Here is a 14,454-nt window from a genome sequence, read left to right on the forward strand (position 1 = left end):
TTTGATGAATTATCAAAAAATGGACTTAACTATGTAATCATCCCCAAATCAAGAAACAGAACAATATCAGCACCTCAGAAGCTTCCCCTCATGCTACCTCCTAGTTATATGCCCCACCCACCTCTCCACAAATTGCAAATATCTAGAAAGGGACTACCATATTTTGGGAGTAAATCAGAATGAAGCTATGGTAGAAGTTATATAAATTAGGCCAAGACTTAAAACATTTGAAATATTTAAACATTTAAAACATCACTACATAACTAGGCAATCATCTAATTATCTATATCTTAATTAGAAGTTAGTGTGTTCTTAGATATAAAGAAATTAGAGAGAGAGGTATCAAGAAACCAGGATACAGAATGGGTTACCAATTAGGCCCAAGGGCTTTGATCCATAGTTTTATTTATTTTTTTTTAAATTTTTTTTATTGTTATGTTAATCCCCATACATTACATCATTAGTTTTAGATATAGTGTTCCATGATTCATTGTTTGTGCATAACACCCAGTGCTCCATGCAGAACGTGCCCTCCTCAATACCCATCACCAGGCTAACCCATCCTCCCAACCCCCCTCCCCTCTAGAACCCTCAGTTTGTTTTTCAGAGTCCATTGTCTCTCATGTAGGCCCAAGGGCTTTGAAGAAGACAAGAGACAACTGGGTTTCCAGCTTATTGAGACTGATTCCCACCTCTGATAAGGAGGGGAGTTCCATAAAGTATCTGAAGGTCGAGTTTTTCCTTTTTCAACATTCCTTTCAACTCCAAAATTTTATGACAATTATGAGTATGAATATAAATAAAATATAAATTTTATATAAAATATGAATGTATGGCATTTACTGAACTGCCCAGAGGTGATAGGCTCTTTATAGATATGAGCTCCTTAACTCGCTTCAACAACACTGTAATACCACAATCTCTGCTTTACAGAAAAGACGGAGGTTCAAAAAAGTGAAGTAACCAGCTTAAGGTTACTTTGCTAGTAAGGCGCAGGGTGGGGGTACAAACCCACACTGGTCCAGCTTCAAAGCCTGTGCCCTTTCCATTGAACTCGCTGCCATCCCCTCGGGGGTTTGTTATGCCACAGACAACTGATTTCTCAGACCTTCTCTCTGGGTAGGTGAGCTGGTACCACAGTAATCATAACAAAAGACGTGAGTCAGAGAGCTTGAAACTCATCTGACATTTCCAAGCCTCCCCTCTCCTTCCCTGGGGCGATGAAACCTACCCTTTCTTGTGGTTAGCCATTGTTTATCTTAACTAGGTTTACTTCTTCTGATCCCCTGAAAACATACTTTTGTTGCCAAGATGACAAAGTCACCAGACCCAGCTAACACATTCAGTGACACAGGTTACCGGGCACGCCCTCAGCCACAAGAATAGACTCTGGTTGGCAGGTCCCTCCAGGTTTCAGTTCAACCTCCCCCCTTCTCTCACCCCACGCCCAGCACCAATATTGATTTCCAAATGTGTACAGGCACACGGCAGAAGGAAAGATCCTTGCGTCCCTCACTGAGGCCACTGAGCTACAAACTGACCAACCACACGAGAGATGATGAATAGCGCCTATGTCACATGTCCCATTTTGTGACAAAATTCCCCGTAGCCCTGCCAAGTTTTTAAATGTATACTAAAACCCACTGCAACTCAGGTTCTTTAATCGTTTAACTTTGGAAACAGTAACCGGTGTAGGCTGAGAAGAAACCGAGAAAAAAGAGAAAAGCTGAATTTCTTTGACCTACTTATTTTTCCTTTGGTATCAAGTCTCCTATAAACATAGCATCTTACAGATAACAGAGAAAACTGTAGACATTATATATAATTCATGCTGTCTGCTTTGGTAAGTACTTACCTTGACCGGAATTATATATTGCTTTTACAGATTTCTTCACTTTCTGCAAGGCTGTTCTATCTTGGTCTAGAGCCTAAAAGAGAAAAACAGGGGGGAAAAGATGTTGGAAAACTTGGCAGATCATTCGTAATGGCATTTGTTTTGCTGAGTCACCACAGAGGTAGCAAGCGGACATATTTATGAACAGTAGACCAGTTCAGAGACTGGAAGTGCCCAGGATCTGAGGAGTCATGTTTGGGGGGTAAATGCAGAGTCGTCCCACAAAGCTCAGTGCTGGGTGAAGCTGACAACATGGTGGTCAGTCAGTTATCACCCCAAGCTCCGCATGGGGAAGAAAATACAAGACACTTAAGATAGGGGAAGACTTACTTCTCTCACTGGGAGAGGGTGGTACCCGGGAAGGGACGCAGGCAAGCCTAAGACGTGAATGACACGTAACTACGGGAACCGTTCCAACACTTATTACCTGATGGTAATTTCAGCCAGGAAGAAAACATTTAAAAGGGTGTAATAAGAGTGACCTGAAGATTCCTTTTAGCATACAAAAAAATGACATAAGGCCAGTTGTATTTTAAAATTCTGTTTACTGAAAAAGGACAGCAAGGAAAACGCTACCATGATGCTGGTAATGCTTTCAGATGATTTCTTAGATGGAGTTAAATAAACACATCTAGATCAATCTACTTGTGCTACAAGCTGGGGGAGGATCTAGGGGACTGTCACTGTTGATTCTTCATTCAGGGGCTGGATATACAATTGTGCTGTTTGTGAAGACTGGGCACTTAGGATACGTACTCTTTTCAGAAGGGGTATTTCAATTCGAAATCAAATTTCAAAAGGGTTGTATTCAAAATAGATATACATATGGCACACTGACCTAACTTCTTAAAATAACTTTAAACCCCCTCTCTGCTTCCCCGAGGGTCAACGATCCAGAGACTGGGGACCCCTGGATGGGGTGTCAAGATTTGGAGGGCATGAGCAGTAACAGCAGTAATAATGAACTTATCTACATAAAATTTAAGACCATTCAACGTACACTCACATCCATGACATCATCGACACCTCAAAACTTCAGAGGAGAAAACCAAAGGCCAGCAACGGTAAGCCCTACCCCTGAAGGTCGCACGAAGAGACGAAAGGGTAAATGCATTGCCACCAGGCAACGGTCACTCCCTTGTCCTGCAAGATGGTCTTTCCCGCCACTCTCAACCTGGGGCTCAACTGGCCACTTGCCCTTTCCAGTTGTGGACCCCGCTGGCTGGCAGGGTGGGCACCTGACCCACACTGGGCTTAGGCTCCTCACGGGTCTTCTGGCCTTGGGAACAGGGACCGCAAGGTGCAGATCCTTTCTGGGGTGGAGGGCCTGGGGCCCGCCAGGGGTTCTGTCTCTATCTGTGTGGGACAATCTGGCCAGACAGCATGATAACCCACACACAGCACCAGACCCGAGCAGTGGTGTCGGAGTCCTGCCTTCCAGCGGCACCCAAGGTCACTGCTAACCTTCCTGCAGACTGAGTACACCAGACGGCACGTTCCTCTCGCCCCGAGCTGGTTGAAGCGGGGATTCTATCACTTGCGACACAAGTCCCGAATAACACGAGAGCGAAAGCTTCCAGCACACCTGCTACACCAGGCCTAAGCTTCCCAGAGCAGACGTGTACCAAGCAGGTGAGATATGTACGCTTTCAATGACTTCTCACTTTGCATGGCTTCTTTATGAAAACCCCATAAAGCAGCATCTACATTTTTAAGATAAGGAAATGTGATAGACCGTCATAAATATTTGTAGAGAGGGAGGGAGGGAGGGAAAGATTAATTAAGGTGTCCGAAGTCAGAGAGCCAGAAGAGGCTAAAGTCACATCTCACACAAATGTCTATCGGATCTCAAATCTAACGGGATGCTGAGGTGAAATCTGGGTTTTCGGACTGCAAGTGTGACGTGGTCTCCACCATGCCCCTTGCTTATCTTCCACCTCCACACATTTGTCACAGCCACGTCCCACCTGCACTTCTGTTTAATATTTTCCTTTAAGCCCATTCACAGCTTTTACATTGTCCAGAACTGTTCCAAGCGGAAGACCAGGATCCTTACCATTAACTGAAGATACCCTAAAAATCACTGTGTATCTCTCACTATATAAAATGCTCATCTGGTTAGTGTCTGCGACCGTCTCAGAACACCGTGACACTGCACGCCACACTCAAGTGTTTCATGAGGCAGTTTCACGGGAGACAAGATTTGAGTTATTTCAAGGAGTTGAGATTTGTACTTTAGAGAAAAGAGGGAGGAGAACAACATTTTAATAAATATTAGCAGGGCATAAAGGGTGCTGAGGTTTACACAGACCACCTCATGTAATTCTCACAAAAACCCTGTGACAGAAGTACTCTTATTAAATTCATTTTATAGATGAGGCAAACAGAGGCTCAGAAGGTTCAACTTGGCCAGGACCACAGAGCAGGACTCTGAACACAGGTCCTGGCAACTTGACCGCCTCACCGCTACCCAGTTCTGCATTATTCCGAGATGTCTGTGATGAACTGGATCTAAAAATAGAGCCTCATCTTAACGCGGGTAGGGACCATCCACCTGTTTTCAAAGACAAATCTGAGTTGAGAAATTAAAAGCCATTTAGGGTATTAGGAGCATTCAAGGGAAAGAAAGTAATGCAAATAAAGTGCAAATAAGCATTCTTTTAAGAGACAATCTAATGGGTTTCTCTTTTGATGAACTGCTTTGGTGGGAAGGACATTTAAAAAACAATCCCAATAATAGCTACCATTTATCTTTTTATATCCATATTCTTGCCTTTTTTTTTTTTTCCTGACGGAAAACCCCGGGCTTTTGAGAAGTAAAACAGCTTGCTTGCCAAGTGATACACATCCAGGAAGAGAAGAGCCGACCACGGTAGTGGGAGTATGTGCCCGTGATCCCCCTGGATCTTACCACTGCTTCATTATTTTTGAGAAAGGAAAAAAAAAGATCTGCTTCTGGAAGAAAATAACCTATCCATTCAGCTTTGGGGAATGATGACCACATAAAGATGGATCTATTCAAAGAGAAATTAATGAGTGGGCTTTAATGTCCTTGCACAGTTAGAGAGTTAATGAGTCCAAATGAGCAGATTTGTGGAAGATTCCAGCCGTAACATTTTATGAGACCAGCTATCTGCTTCCCCTTTTCTTCTCCCCCCCGCTCGGGAAAAGTCTCAGAATTTATGTTGAATTTTTACCAACTCGTCTATAAACGAGCAGGGTGTAAAGTTCACGTGCGTACTTTGAAAGGTTATTAATAACATCCGCATTTGACAGCTACGGTCACAGTTAGGTCTGGGTAACACTTCTCTTTCTCCACTCTAGAGTCTGGCCACTGGCACAAAGGAGCCAAGTGAAATGCCCTTCTGCAGGCCCCATGTGTAAGAGAAGCAGGGGACGCTGCCGCTCAGTGAGATGGGGCTCCCCTCCAGAATAACCCATGTCTAAATGTGCTGCAAACTGCCAGGCAAGCACACCTGCAGTGACATCCCATGTCCTATGCATAAAATTACATAAAGGCTAAGAGAAAAGGGGCAGGCAATACGGGCTATGAAAGTATTGTATTTCTCAATGTTAATATATGGACCTGCATTTCTAAGTATGCATCTGCAGTTGAACTCGACTCAAAAAGGTACATGGGTGGCGGGGGGGGGAGAGGGAGGATGAACTAACAAATAAAGGCATCCAGGAGAACATGCTGATCTCTAATAACAGAACAGCACTTTCCCTAACCCCAATCCTGCAAGACAGCAACTTCGCACTTTCTACATTACTAACGAGCAGGGGCTTTAATGTAGAGAAGCACTTCCGACCTGGAGATGGACACTCTTCACTGTTATTTCACAGTCCTAACAAGTCTGGTCATCTGAACGGGCAGAGAAGGCACAGGCCGTTGCCAAGCTGAGAGAGACTGAGAGAAGCCATGCCAACAGAGGCCGTATATGAGAACTGGCCACCAGAGGGATTCAGAAACATTATACAAACCGGACATAAGGACACAAAATTCCTGAAGAGTCTGAGGCCACTCAGGGTAGGACACGGAACCTTTCGTACACCTCCAGGACAGGTGGCATCCCTTGGTCACAGGAAGAGTGCAACAACACATATTCTCAGAGATGCACCTGGATCCAGCCCCGCTTCCTGCCAGCTCAGGGTATCTGCACTAGCTGACTCTTCCCATGGGTGCTTTCTTACACAGGCCTCAGATTAAATGCCCCTTCCTCCAAGTGCCCTTCCACGGTCAACCTGTAATAGCGCACGGCCTCAGCCCGCCTGGTGACTCTCTCCGGCACGCCATGCTGGCTTTTCCATAGCACCACCACATCCCGAAATGGTCCCGTTTAGGACTTGTTTATTTTTATTGTATTTATCTCCCTGCACAAAAGCTCTAGGAAGGAAGGGGCCTGTGTAACCTGTTCATGGCTAAATTCCCATTCCTAGTGCCTAGCAGATGGCAGATGCTCAAAAATGCTTATGAAATCACAAATGCCTGAATAAATGAATTCCTCAATACTCTCAGGTCCACAAAACAGGAAAGTATGCAACATAAGACTTGCCTTGAAACTGGCTGAACAAAATGAAAGTTTTGGACTCGGAGAACGTGGCCCTCTGAAATCCTTCCCCTAATGGTCCTGAAGAGCCAAAGTTTAGATGGCTGCGTATGTGACATGTCTGAACAGCCAGACAGGTGTAAGAGATAAGACCACACGGTACTGAAAGTAATGGTTTTAACAGGGGAGACAGAACTTACACATTCCAGCGTAATTTTGTACCTTAAAATAGTTATTCTGGCAACTTTCTTAAAAAAACATTTTATTGAAATACGATATACTTAACGTTAAATGAGCAACAACAGGGGCACCTGGGTGGCTCAGTCGTTAAGTGTCTGCCTTCCGCTCAGGTCATGATCCCAGGTCCTGGGATCGAGCCCCGCATCGGGCTCCCTGCTCAGCGGAGAGCCTGCTTCTCCCTCTCCCACTCCCCCTGCTTGTGTTCCCTCTCTCGCTGGGTCTCACTGTCAAATAAATAAATAAAATCTTAAAAAAAAAAAAAAAAGAGCAACAACAGTCCTATTGTTATTATTCAGTAAGATATTCTATTTCAGAATTACTTCCTAAGTCTATGGCACCTTCTTTTCAATATACTCAAGTGGGAAAAACTATTCTTATTTTGGATAAATGTGATTTTTGAAAATAAGCATTAGCCTTTGGAGCTGTATCTTACGCATATACTTAGAAAGAAAGGAAACAGTGGCTCTCAATAAAACAGCACAGAATTTCTTAGAGATGTGCAGAGGTAGAGAGCCATCACACCCACCTTCCAGGGATGCTGAGCACTGACTGTATTCATGTGTACCTGGAAGCACAAGGCCTTGCACTGAGCAGGTGCTCAAAAACTGCTATCATTACCCTCACCTCTGAGGTACTTCTAAGAGAAATTCCCGAAACATTTGGAGTGACAGCAAAACATCTTTGAAACAAGTACTCCTACTAGCAGAGTGATTTCTTCAATGAAAAAAACTTTTATTTACTTGGGGAAAAAATGGGGGGGGGTGTTCCATTTTATCACTTTTCAGTTGCATTCAGAGAGGTAATTTGTCCCCTAATCACCAAGAAGCAAATGTTCTTCTTTCGTGTAATTCCTACGGAATTTTTGCTACGGAATAATTCCTATGGAATAATTGCTACGGAAAGCAAGGGAAGGCTACTTTGGTCTAATTTTGGATCATACCTGACTGCTTCAGCCTTCAGCTTACGGAGCGATCATGCTACTTTGCAGGGAGGAGGGAGCACCGGGGAGCACAATGCTCGGGCTACCGGAGAGGCAGGATGCCTAATTAACATTGGTATAAGGCCTCTGAGGATGAAACAGAGATAGAAGTTCTCGAACAGGCTCACCGCCAAATCAATGCACTCATTATTTATCTGTTGTAAGGCCCCACACACTACAATGCGTAAGTGTATAATTATGTGAGTCAGGAGTAAGCCCAGAAAGTAATCCAGTGTGATAATGCAGACCACTGTGAATAAAGGTGCCAGAAGAGAATGACAATGGAAAATATCCATTAGCTCCAAAAAGAGGAGGGATCGGGAAAACCATGCAAGTAAATATTTGCTCTGAGGATCATCCAACCTGGGTTTTTACAGCATCATTTACTTGCTCATCTACTAACTGTGCCTGGCCCATACTGAACAGTACTCTGAGCCATGCACCTGTCAAGTGTGCCCACCAAATACTGCATCTGCCTCTACTTCCCTGGCTGTATGCCATGCAAAACGACAATGACCGAGCCCTCTGCTGGAGTACATGGGGAGCCCGGCACTGCTTTTAATAAGACTGATGAAGGCAATTATTCAAAAACTATCAATCCTTGCTACCCTGGTTATCCACACCTTGTATCATTTCACTCTTTACCTTGGATTTTAGATGTTTAGGTACCTGTGTCTCTTCCCCTACTCAACCAACTAAAAGCACTGTAAGGATAATACTTTTATGTTTGTTTCTTTCTATACATAAAAGATGCTCAGTTAGAATTTGCTACATTGAATGAAAGACACACACACACACGAGGAACGATGAATGAAGTCCCTGTTCTTATAATAAAATCCAGGTCCCTGCAAGGCCCTATGTGATCCAGCCCCGCGGCCCTCAGACTTCTGTTCCCACACTCTCTACTACTCATGTGTAAGCCACACCTGTGATCCTTCTGAACCCACCAAGCTTGTTCCCACATCAGAGCTTTGGCAACTACTAAAATTCTGTTCTCCAAGCTCTTCCCCAGATCTGAAGGGGCCTGGGCTGCTCCTTCTCTCTCTCTCTTTTTCCTTTCAGTGTTCAGCTCAAATGCCAGAAGCACAGCCCCAATTAACTTGAGGGGTGGGGGTGCGGGATACCGAGCCCCCCCCCCCCCCCCCCCCGCCCCGTGTGACAGCTTACGCCACACCAGCAGTTGCGATGAGGCTCACTGAGGAAGCAACAGCACAGAGCATCTGCAAACAGGGGCAGGGGGATGGTGGTAGCAGCATATATGAAAGGAAGCGGTAAAGATGTTATCCTTTGTTAGTTTCAAGATTAATACGAGTTGAATGAGGCTGCTACACAAGGGGAAATGATCAACTTAAAATAAAATTCGATTTGCATAACTTAGCCAAAAAATGGAAAGTTGGGGGCGCCTGGGTGGCTCAGTCATTAAGTGACTGCCTTCGGCTCAGGTCATGATCCCAGGGTCCTGGGATCGAGCCCCGCATCGGGCTCCCTGCTCCACGGGAAGCCTGCTTCTCCCTCTCCCACTCCCCCTGCTTGTGTTCCCTCTCTCGCTGTCTGTCTCTGTCAAATAAATAAATAAAATCTTTAAAAAAAAAAAAAAAATGGAAAGTTGACCTGTCATCCACGTTTGAACCTGTTCATCTCCACTGTTTTAGACTATAAAAGGTGTCCTTAAGATTCAGATATTCATACAGATTTCAATCAGAAACATTAACGTCCTCTACTGTACCTATGGCTGAAGGGTGGTGCGGGGTGGGCTTTGACCCCTAGATGCTAAAGATCCCTATGCTATAAACGACTAAGGACTTGGCCCCACTTGATAAGTTACTTCACAGTTCAGGTATGTAGCAAACACTCAATGTATCACCTTTGGCAGTATTTACTGACCGATTCTAAGGATCTATTCCCTGCATGGAAACACCATCAACCTATCAACTTTCCAATCCAAAGAGAAGGTATCTCATAAAACTGTAACTCACAAAAGTCCGCTTTCCTGGGTATGCATACATAACCTGTTAGGCGCGTAAACACCTTTAGGGCAGGGACTATGTCAGGCCCAGTGGAGGAGCTCAATAAATATCAAATGAATCTGCCTCTATATTAAAAGCATCTAGAATTAAAAGTGTATAGAAAAGACCAATACTCACAAAATGCTACTATTTATTTCTCATGAGCTTTTATTTTAAAAACCTACGTGTTTATTCCAATCACTCGAAGGAAGTACCATCTTAACTAATGTAAATACAACGGCACTTAGTTTTTGCTCGGGTGATGCATATAGAAATATTCATTTTCTAATCTCCCCAGGGTGCATCCTGTTTCGCAAAAGTCAGTCACATCTATGAAGTATCGATGAAATCGTTATATTTTCTTTGTGAAGGCCAAGGACCTTGATGAAAACCACTGAGTCTGCACCTTACAGAAATCCAACATGCAATGTAGGCAAAGGTAGCTGAGGAGGCTGAAGGGCCTGCCTCCCCCGCCCCCGCCCCGGCCCCTCCTCCTACAGATGCCACAAGCCAACCCACTGATGGGAACAACTACCCTCCGAGCCAAGGGAGGGCCTGGTCATTTTCATACTCAGTACTCTTTTTCGGTAAACCACTCTGCCTCCTGCACTGATGTCAGGATCCAGCAATGTGAACAAAGAAAGTGGCACAGATCTCCTTCAAGACCCTTAAGGTCAGACCGGCGGTCATAAAGAAGCACAGCCATTGTATCCATTCTGTGATGAGACCCTAACCCACCTCTAAGGATAAGCCAAGTCTTGCTTTTCTTGGTGAAGCTCCTCCTCTGCCCCTAACACCGAGAGTCCTTGCTGGCCCCACACCATCTGGCACTGGTTACCACCAGGTAACTAGCATTTAACTACCACTTGTCAACAGGTCCAGGTGTTTATTGGAGGTCGCGGAGCCAGGCGCCATCCCGAGAAGTACGACACGATGGCTACGAGCCCAGGCGCGGAGGCCAGGGAGACCCCGAGTCACTTCCTGGCTGTGTGACCATGGTCGGGTTAGTCATCCTGCCCGACACTCGTGCCTTCCTCACATGACACCTAGCACACACAGGTGTTTCCTTCTTCTCTTCCTTTCCCTCCCTGTCCTCAGATTCTTGTATTTGCTCACTCCCGCCTCGGCTGTCCCCCATACTGATGATAATGATGATAAAAATATCACGACCATGTTTTATACACAGTATCTTTTTTTTTTTTAAGATTTTTTATTTATTCATGAGGGGCAGAGAGAGAGACAGAGGCAGAGGGAGAAGCAGGCTCCCAAGGAGCAGGGAGCCCGATGCGGAACTCGATCCCAGGACCCTGGGATCATGACCTGAGCCGAAAGCTGACGCCTAACCATCTGAGCCACCCAGGCGCCCTTTACACAATATCTCATTTAATCCTCACAGGAACCTTCCAGGAGGCTTCTGTTACCCATACTTTACAGATACGGACACTGAGGCTGAGAATGGTCCTAGATCATGCAGCTGGCCAGAGACAGAGCCAAGATTCAAAATTGGGTCTTCCGGACCCTAAAGCCTGTACTCGTTAAGTGTCGTGTGCTCCAACCTTCCAATGTGACACAGTGGGGTCCACAGGATGGAGGAACTTTTAAAAAAATCAGCCGGGGGGGCACCTGGCTGGTTCAGTCGGTGGACCATGCGACTCTTGGATCTTGGGGTTGTGGATTAAAGCCCCACCTTAGGTGTAGAGATTACTTAAAAATAATTTAAAAATCTTTAAAAAAATAAATCAGCCAGGGAGTCAGTAATCAAGCCACCAGGCAACTTCAAAACCCTTTTCCTTCCCATTCCAGGAGTTCTCTGCGAAGGAGCCAAAGAGGAACTGACTAGAGCGCTTTGCTGAAAAACCCAAGTAGCTCTTTAAGGAGGGGACAGGAAAAAAAGCAAAGTGGGCAGAAGTCAACCTGCAGCTAGCTGGGGCTGTGCCACCAGAGCAGGTCAGGCTTGAACTGCCCGTCAACCGCTTCATGTCGGTCCCCCTGCTAAGTGGGGTGCTTGGCATTGTGGGTGTTAGTCAAAACCACACAGTGGCTTTCCACCGAGCCTCAGAGGTAGCCCGGAAACAGCAGCCTCTAAGGCCTTCATTAACTAGGATCTACACACTTGACGCCAGGCATCGTTTTCACGAAAACTGACTGTTGGAGTGTGTGCTGCACACAGGATTCATGTTAATAACTAATCACAACAACACATGGAGACGCATGGGCTTGTGAAAGCTTCTAGGTGCACTTAAAAATATCAGTGACTTATTGAAAGATACCAGTGAGAGTGATAAGTAGAAAAATCCTTTGAAAAGAAAAAATTGGTTGACTTATCTATCCTTGGGGTCAGCATAGAAAACAAGAATCTGAGGGATAGCTTCCCTACCTGGTATTTCTAATCCAGCTCTGGCCCACAGAAAGGTCACTTGGGTACATAGGCCATGCTGAGGAATGTGAGGGGGATGAACAGGAACCCCTACAGACTGGGTCCATCCATCCACAACCATCTGCATGTCAAGGACCATCTAGATACAGGGATACCTGGCAAAAATGAGACTGTTCTCTGCTTTAAGGTGGATGACAGAAAACTGAGTACACAGCAACATTTCTGAAGAGGTAGGCTTGGTGTTTAGAAGCACCAGTGAGACCAGGTGGTCAAAGCCACACAGAGGATAAGGAGATGGACAGGGGCCAGATCACGCAGGAAGGAAAAGCTAAGGCATAGAGTTTGGTTTTTATTCTGAGAGCAATGGTTAAAGACAGAGAGCCACTGGAGTTTTAGAACAACGAAGTGACTAGTCCTGACCTTCAGAAAAATGACTCTGGCTCTTGTATTGGGAAGGGAAGGTAAAGAAGGAAGGTTGGAAAGGGAAGAGCCAATAGGCTGAGTATTTCACTAATGTAAATTCTTGTAAGTTCTTCTGTTGTGGCTCAATCCACTTCCTCCTCTAGGACCACACCCCAAACTTAAGGCTTCCTCCAGAAATACTTAACTCCTCCCTGTTTCACACCTGCTCAGTACCTCAAAATGCTAGACTCCAGGTCACATCCCCCTTGCCTAATCCTCTACATCCAGCAAGCCATGGAATCCCACCAGTTCCATCTCTGCAGCAGTTCCTGAACCCATCCCAAAGGCTCCTTCCTTACAGTTGGATGTGGTCATGCCCCAGCCAGATCCCTGAATGGTTTCTGAATGACCCCACCCTCATCCACCAGGATGCCAGAGCAGCCTTTCTAAAACAGAAATCTGATGGCGTCACTCTCGCCTTGGAACCTAGAATAAAGCACAGACCTGCACACAATGCCCTTCCCCACCTTACACCACGCTACTGCCGCAGCCTCCATTTGTCTTCTCACTGCTCGCTTTATAATTCCTAGCACTCCAAATTAATGGCGCTTGAATTCTGGGTGTCTATTCCAAGTCCAGTGGCTACAATTCTCTCCTTTCTCAAGAATACTTCTGTCTTTTGTCATCTTAACAATCTTGCAAACTCACACTCAACCTTAAGATTGGGTTTTACCGGGGTGCCTGGGTGGCTCAGTCATTAAGCGACTGCCTTCAGCTCAGGTCATGATCCCAGGGTCCTGGGATCAAGCCCCGCATCGGGCTCCCTACTTTGCGGGGAGTCTGCTTCTCCCTCTCCCACTCCCCCTGCTTGTGTTCCCTCTCTCGCTGTGTCTCTCTGTGTCAAATAAATAAATAAAATCTTAAAAAAAAAAAAAGATTGGGTTTTACCATCTCTTCTGTGAGCCACTATCCCCTTCCTGCTGAGAATCTCTCTTCAGCCCCTAGTCTTATCATAAGGACTTTTCATAAGGACTTTTTCATAAGTGCTTATCAAAGCACTTATCATAAGGACTTTTTTCTTACATTTCTATCTCCAACAAATGGTAGCTGTTAATCTTTTAAGATACTACACATGTATTCACTTTCATTTCCCCATTGGAGGCCAGCTTCCTGACCCCATCCTTGGGCTGCATGTGCCTAGGAGACCTAAGATGTTCACAGTGGGGAGAGAGAACCCGGTGCAGGACCCTGGACACCAGACATCTAAATCAGACTCTGCCCCTCAGACCTCTCAGGTTCCCAGCTTCCTGATGAGTAAAAAACCGGTCCACACACATCTCTTCTGGCTCTGATTCTTTGAAACTCAAACATTTTCAAGTCCCAGGGCCATTACTATTCAACTCTCTTAGCTTGTTAGATTTTAAGTGAAAGATGTTTTAATTTTTTAAAAGTAACATAACTGGCATCAACAGTGAATGGTTTCAGGGAAAGACCATATAGTTAAGATTTCGATGTAATTAAAAGATAAACCACAGCTTTGGTGTCAGATTCTAATTCCAGCCATTTCTGTGTCCTTTTTTGTGTATCCCCTGTCCTCCAACAAATGTTTTGAAAAGTACATCTTGAATTTGGTATTCAAAGACTCTTATCAATTACATAAAACAAGCATGACTAATGCCTTTTATAGATTTAAGTCAGAACAAGTGTCCAGGGCCAAAAATCTAGTAAATGGCAAAACCAGGCTTTTCACTCTGTAAAGTCTAACTCTAAATTTGATCTATGTTCTTTCTGCTACATCTGTCTAGTTCAAAGACATTTGATTCCACCTGCTATCATGCCCAGGTATGCCACATGCTAAGTTTTCTATAGACCCATGTGCCCAGCTTCTGAGGACAGAAGTTTCAAGGGAATATAAGCCATAAGCCACCTCTTGTGTATTCTCCCAGACAAGCCTCAGAGCTGTGGGCTGCAGATCTGATCATTGTTGAGTAATGTGTTTTACAAAG

At 45.0% G+C, this 14,454-nt stretch overlaps 1 protein-coding gene across 10 annotated transcripts in view; it reads right to left on the minus strand.

Annotated features, from left to right (window-relative positions):
* The window catches only part of ASAP1 (ArfGAP with SH3 domain, ankyrin repeat and PH domain 1), a 344,878-nt gene that overhangs the window by 148,660 nt on the left and 181,764 nt on the right, over positions 1 to 14,454 (minus strand). For all 10 annotated transcript variants that reach the window (XM_032415481.1, XM_032415484.1, XM_032415490.1 and 7 more), the window contains one exon: positions 1,856 to 1,928. In XM_032415481.1, the coding sequence (XP_032271372.1) occupies positions 1,856 to 1,928 (73 nt within the window). The remainder of the gene's footprint in view (positions 1 to 1,855; positions 1,929 to 14,454) is intronic.

This window comes from Phoca vitulina, unplaced genomic scaffold, assembly GCF_004348235.1.
Source record: "Phoca vitulina isolate PV1807 unplaced genomic scaffold, GSC_HSeal_1.0 scaffold18, whole genome shotgun sequence".
NCBI classification, from domain to species: domain Eukaryota; kingdom Metazoa; phylum Chordata; class Mammalia; order Carnivora; family Phocidae; genus Phoca; species Phoca vitulina.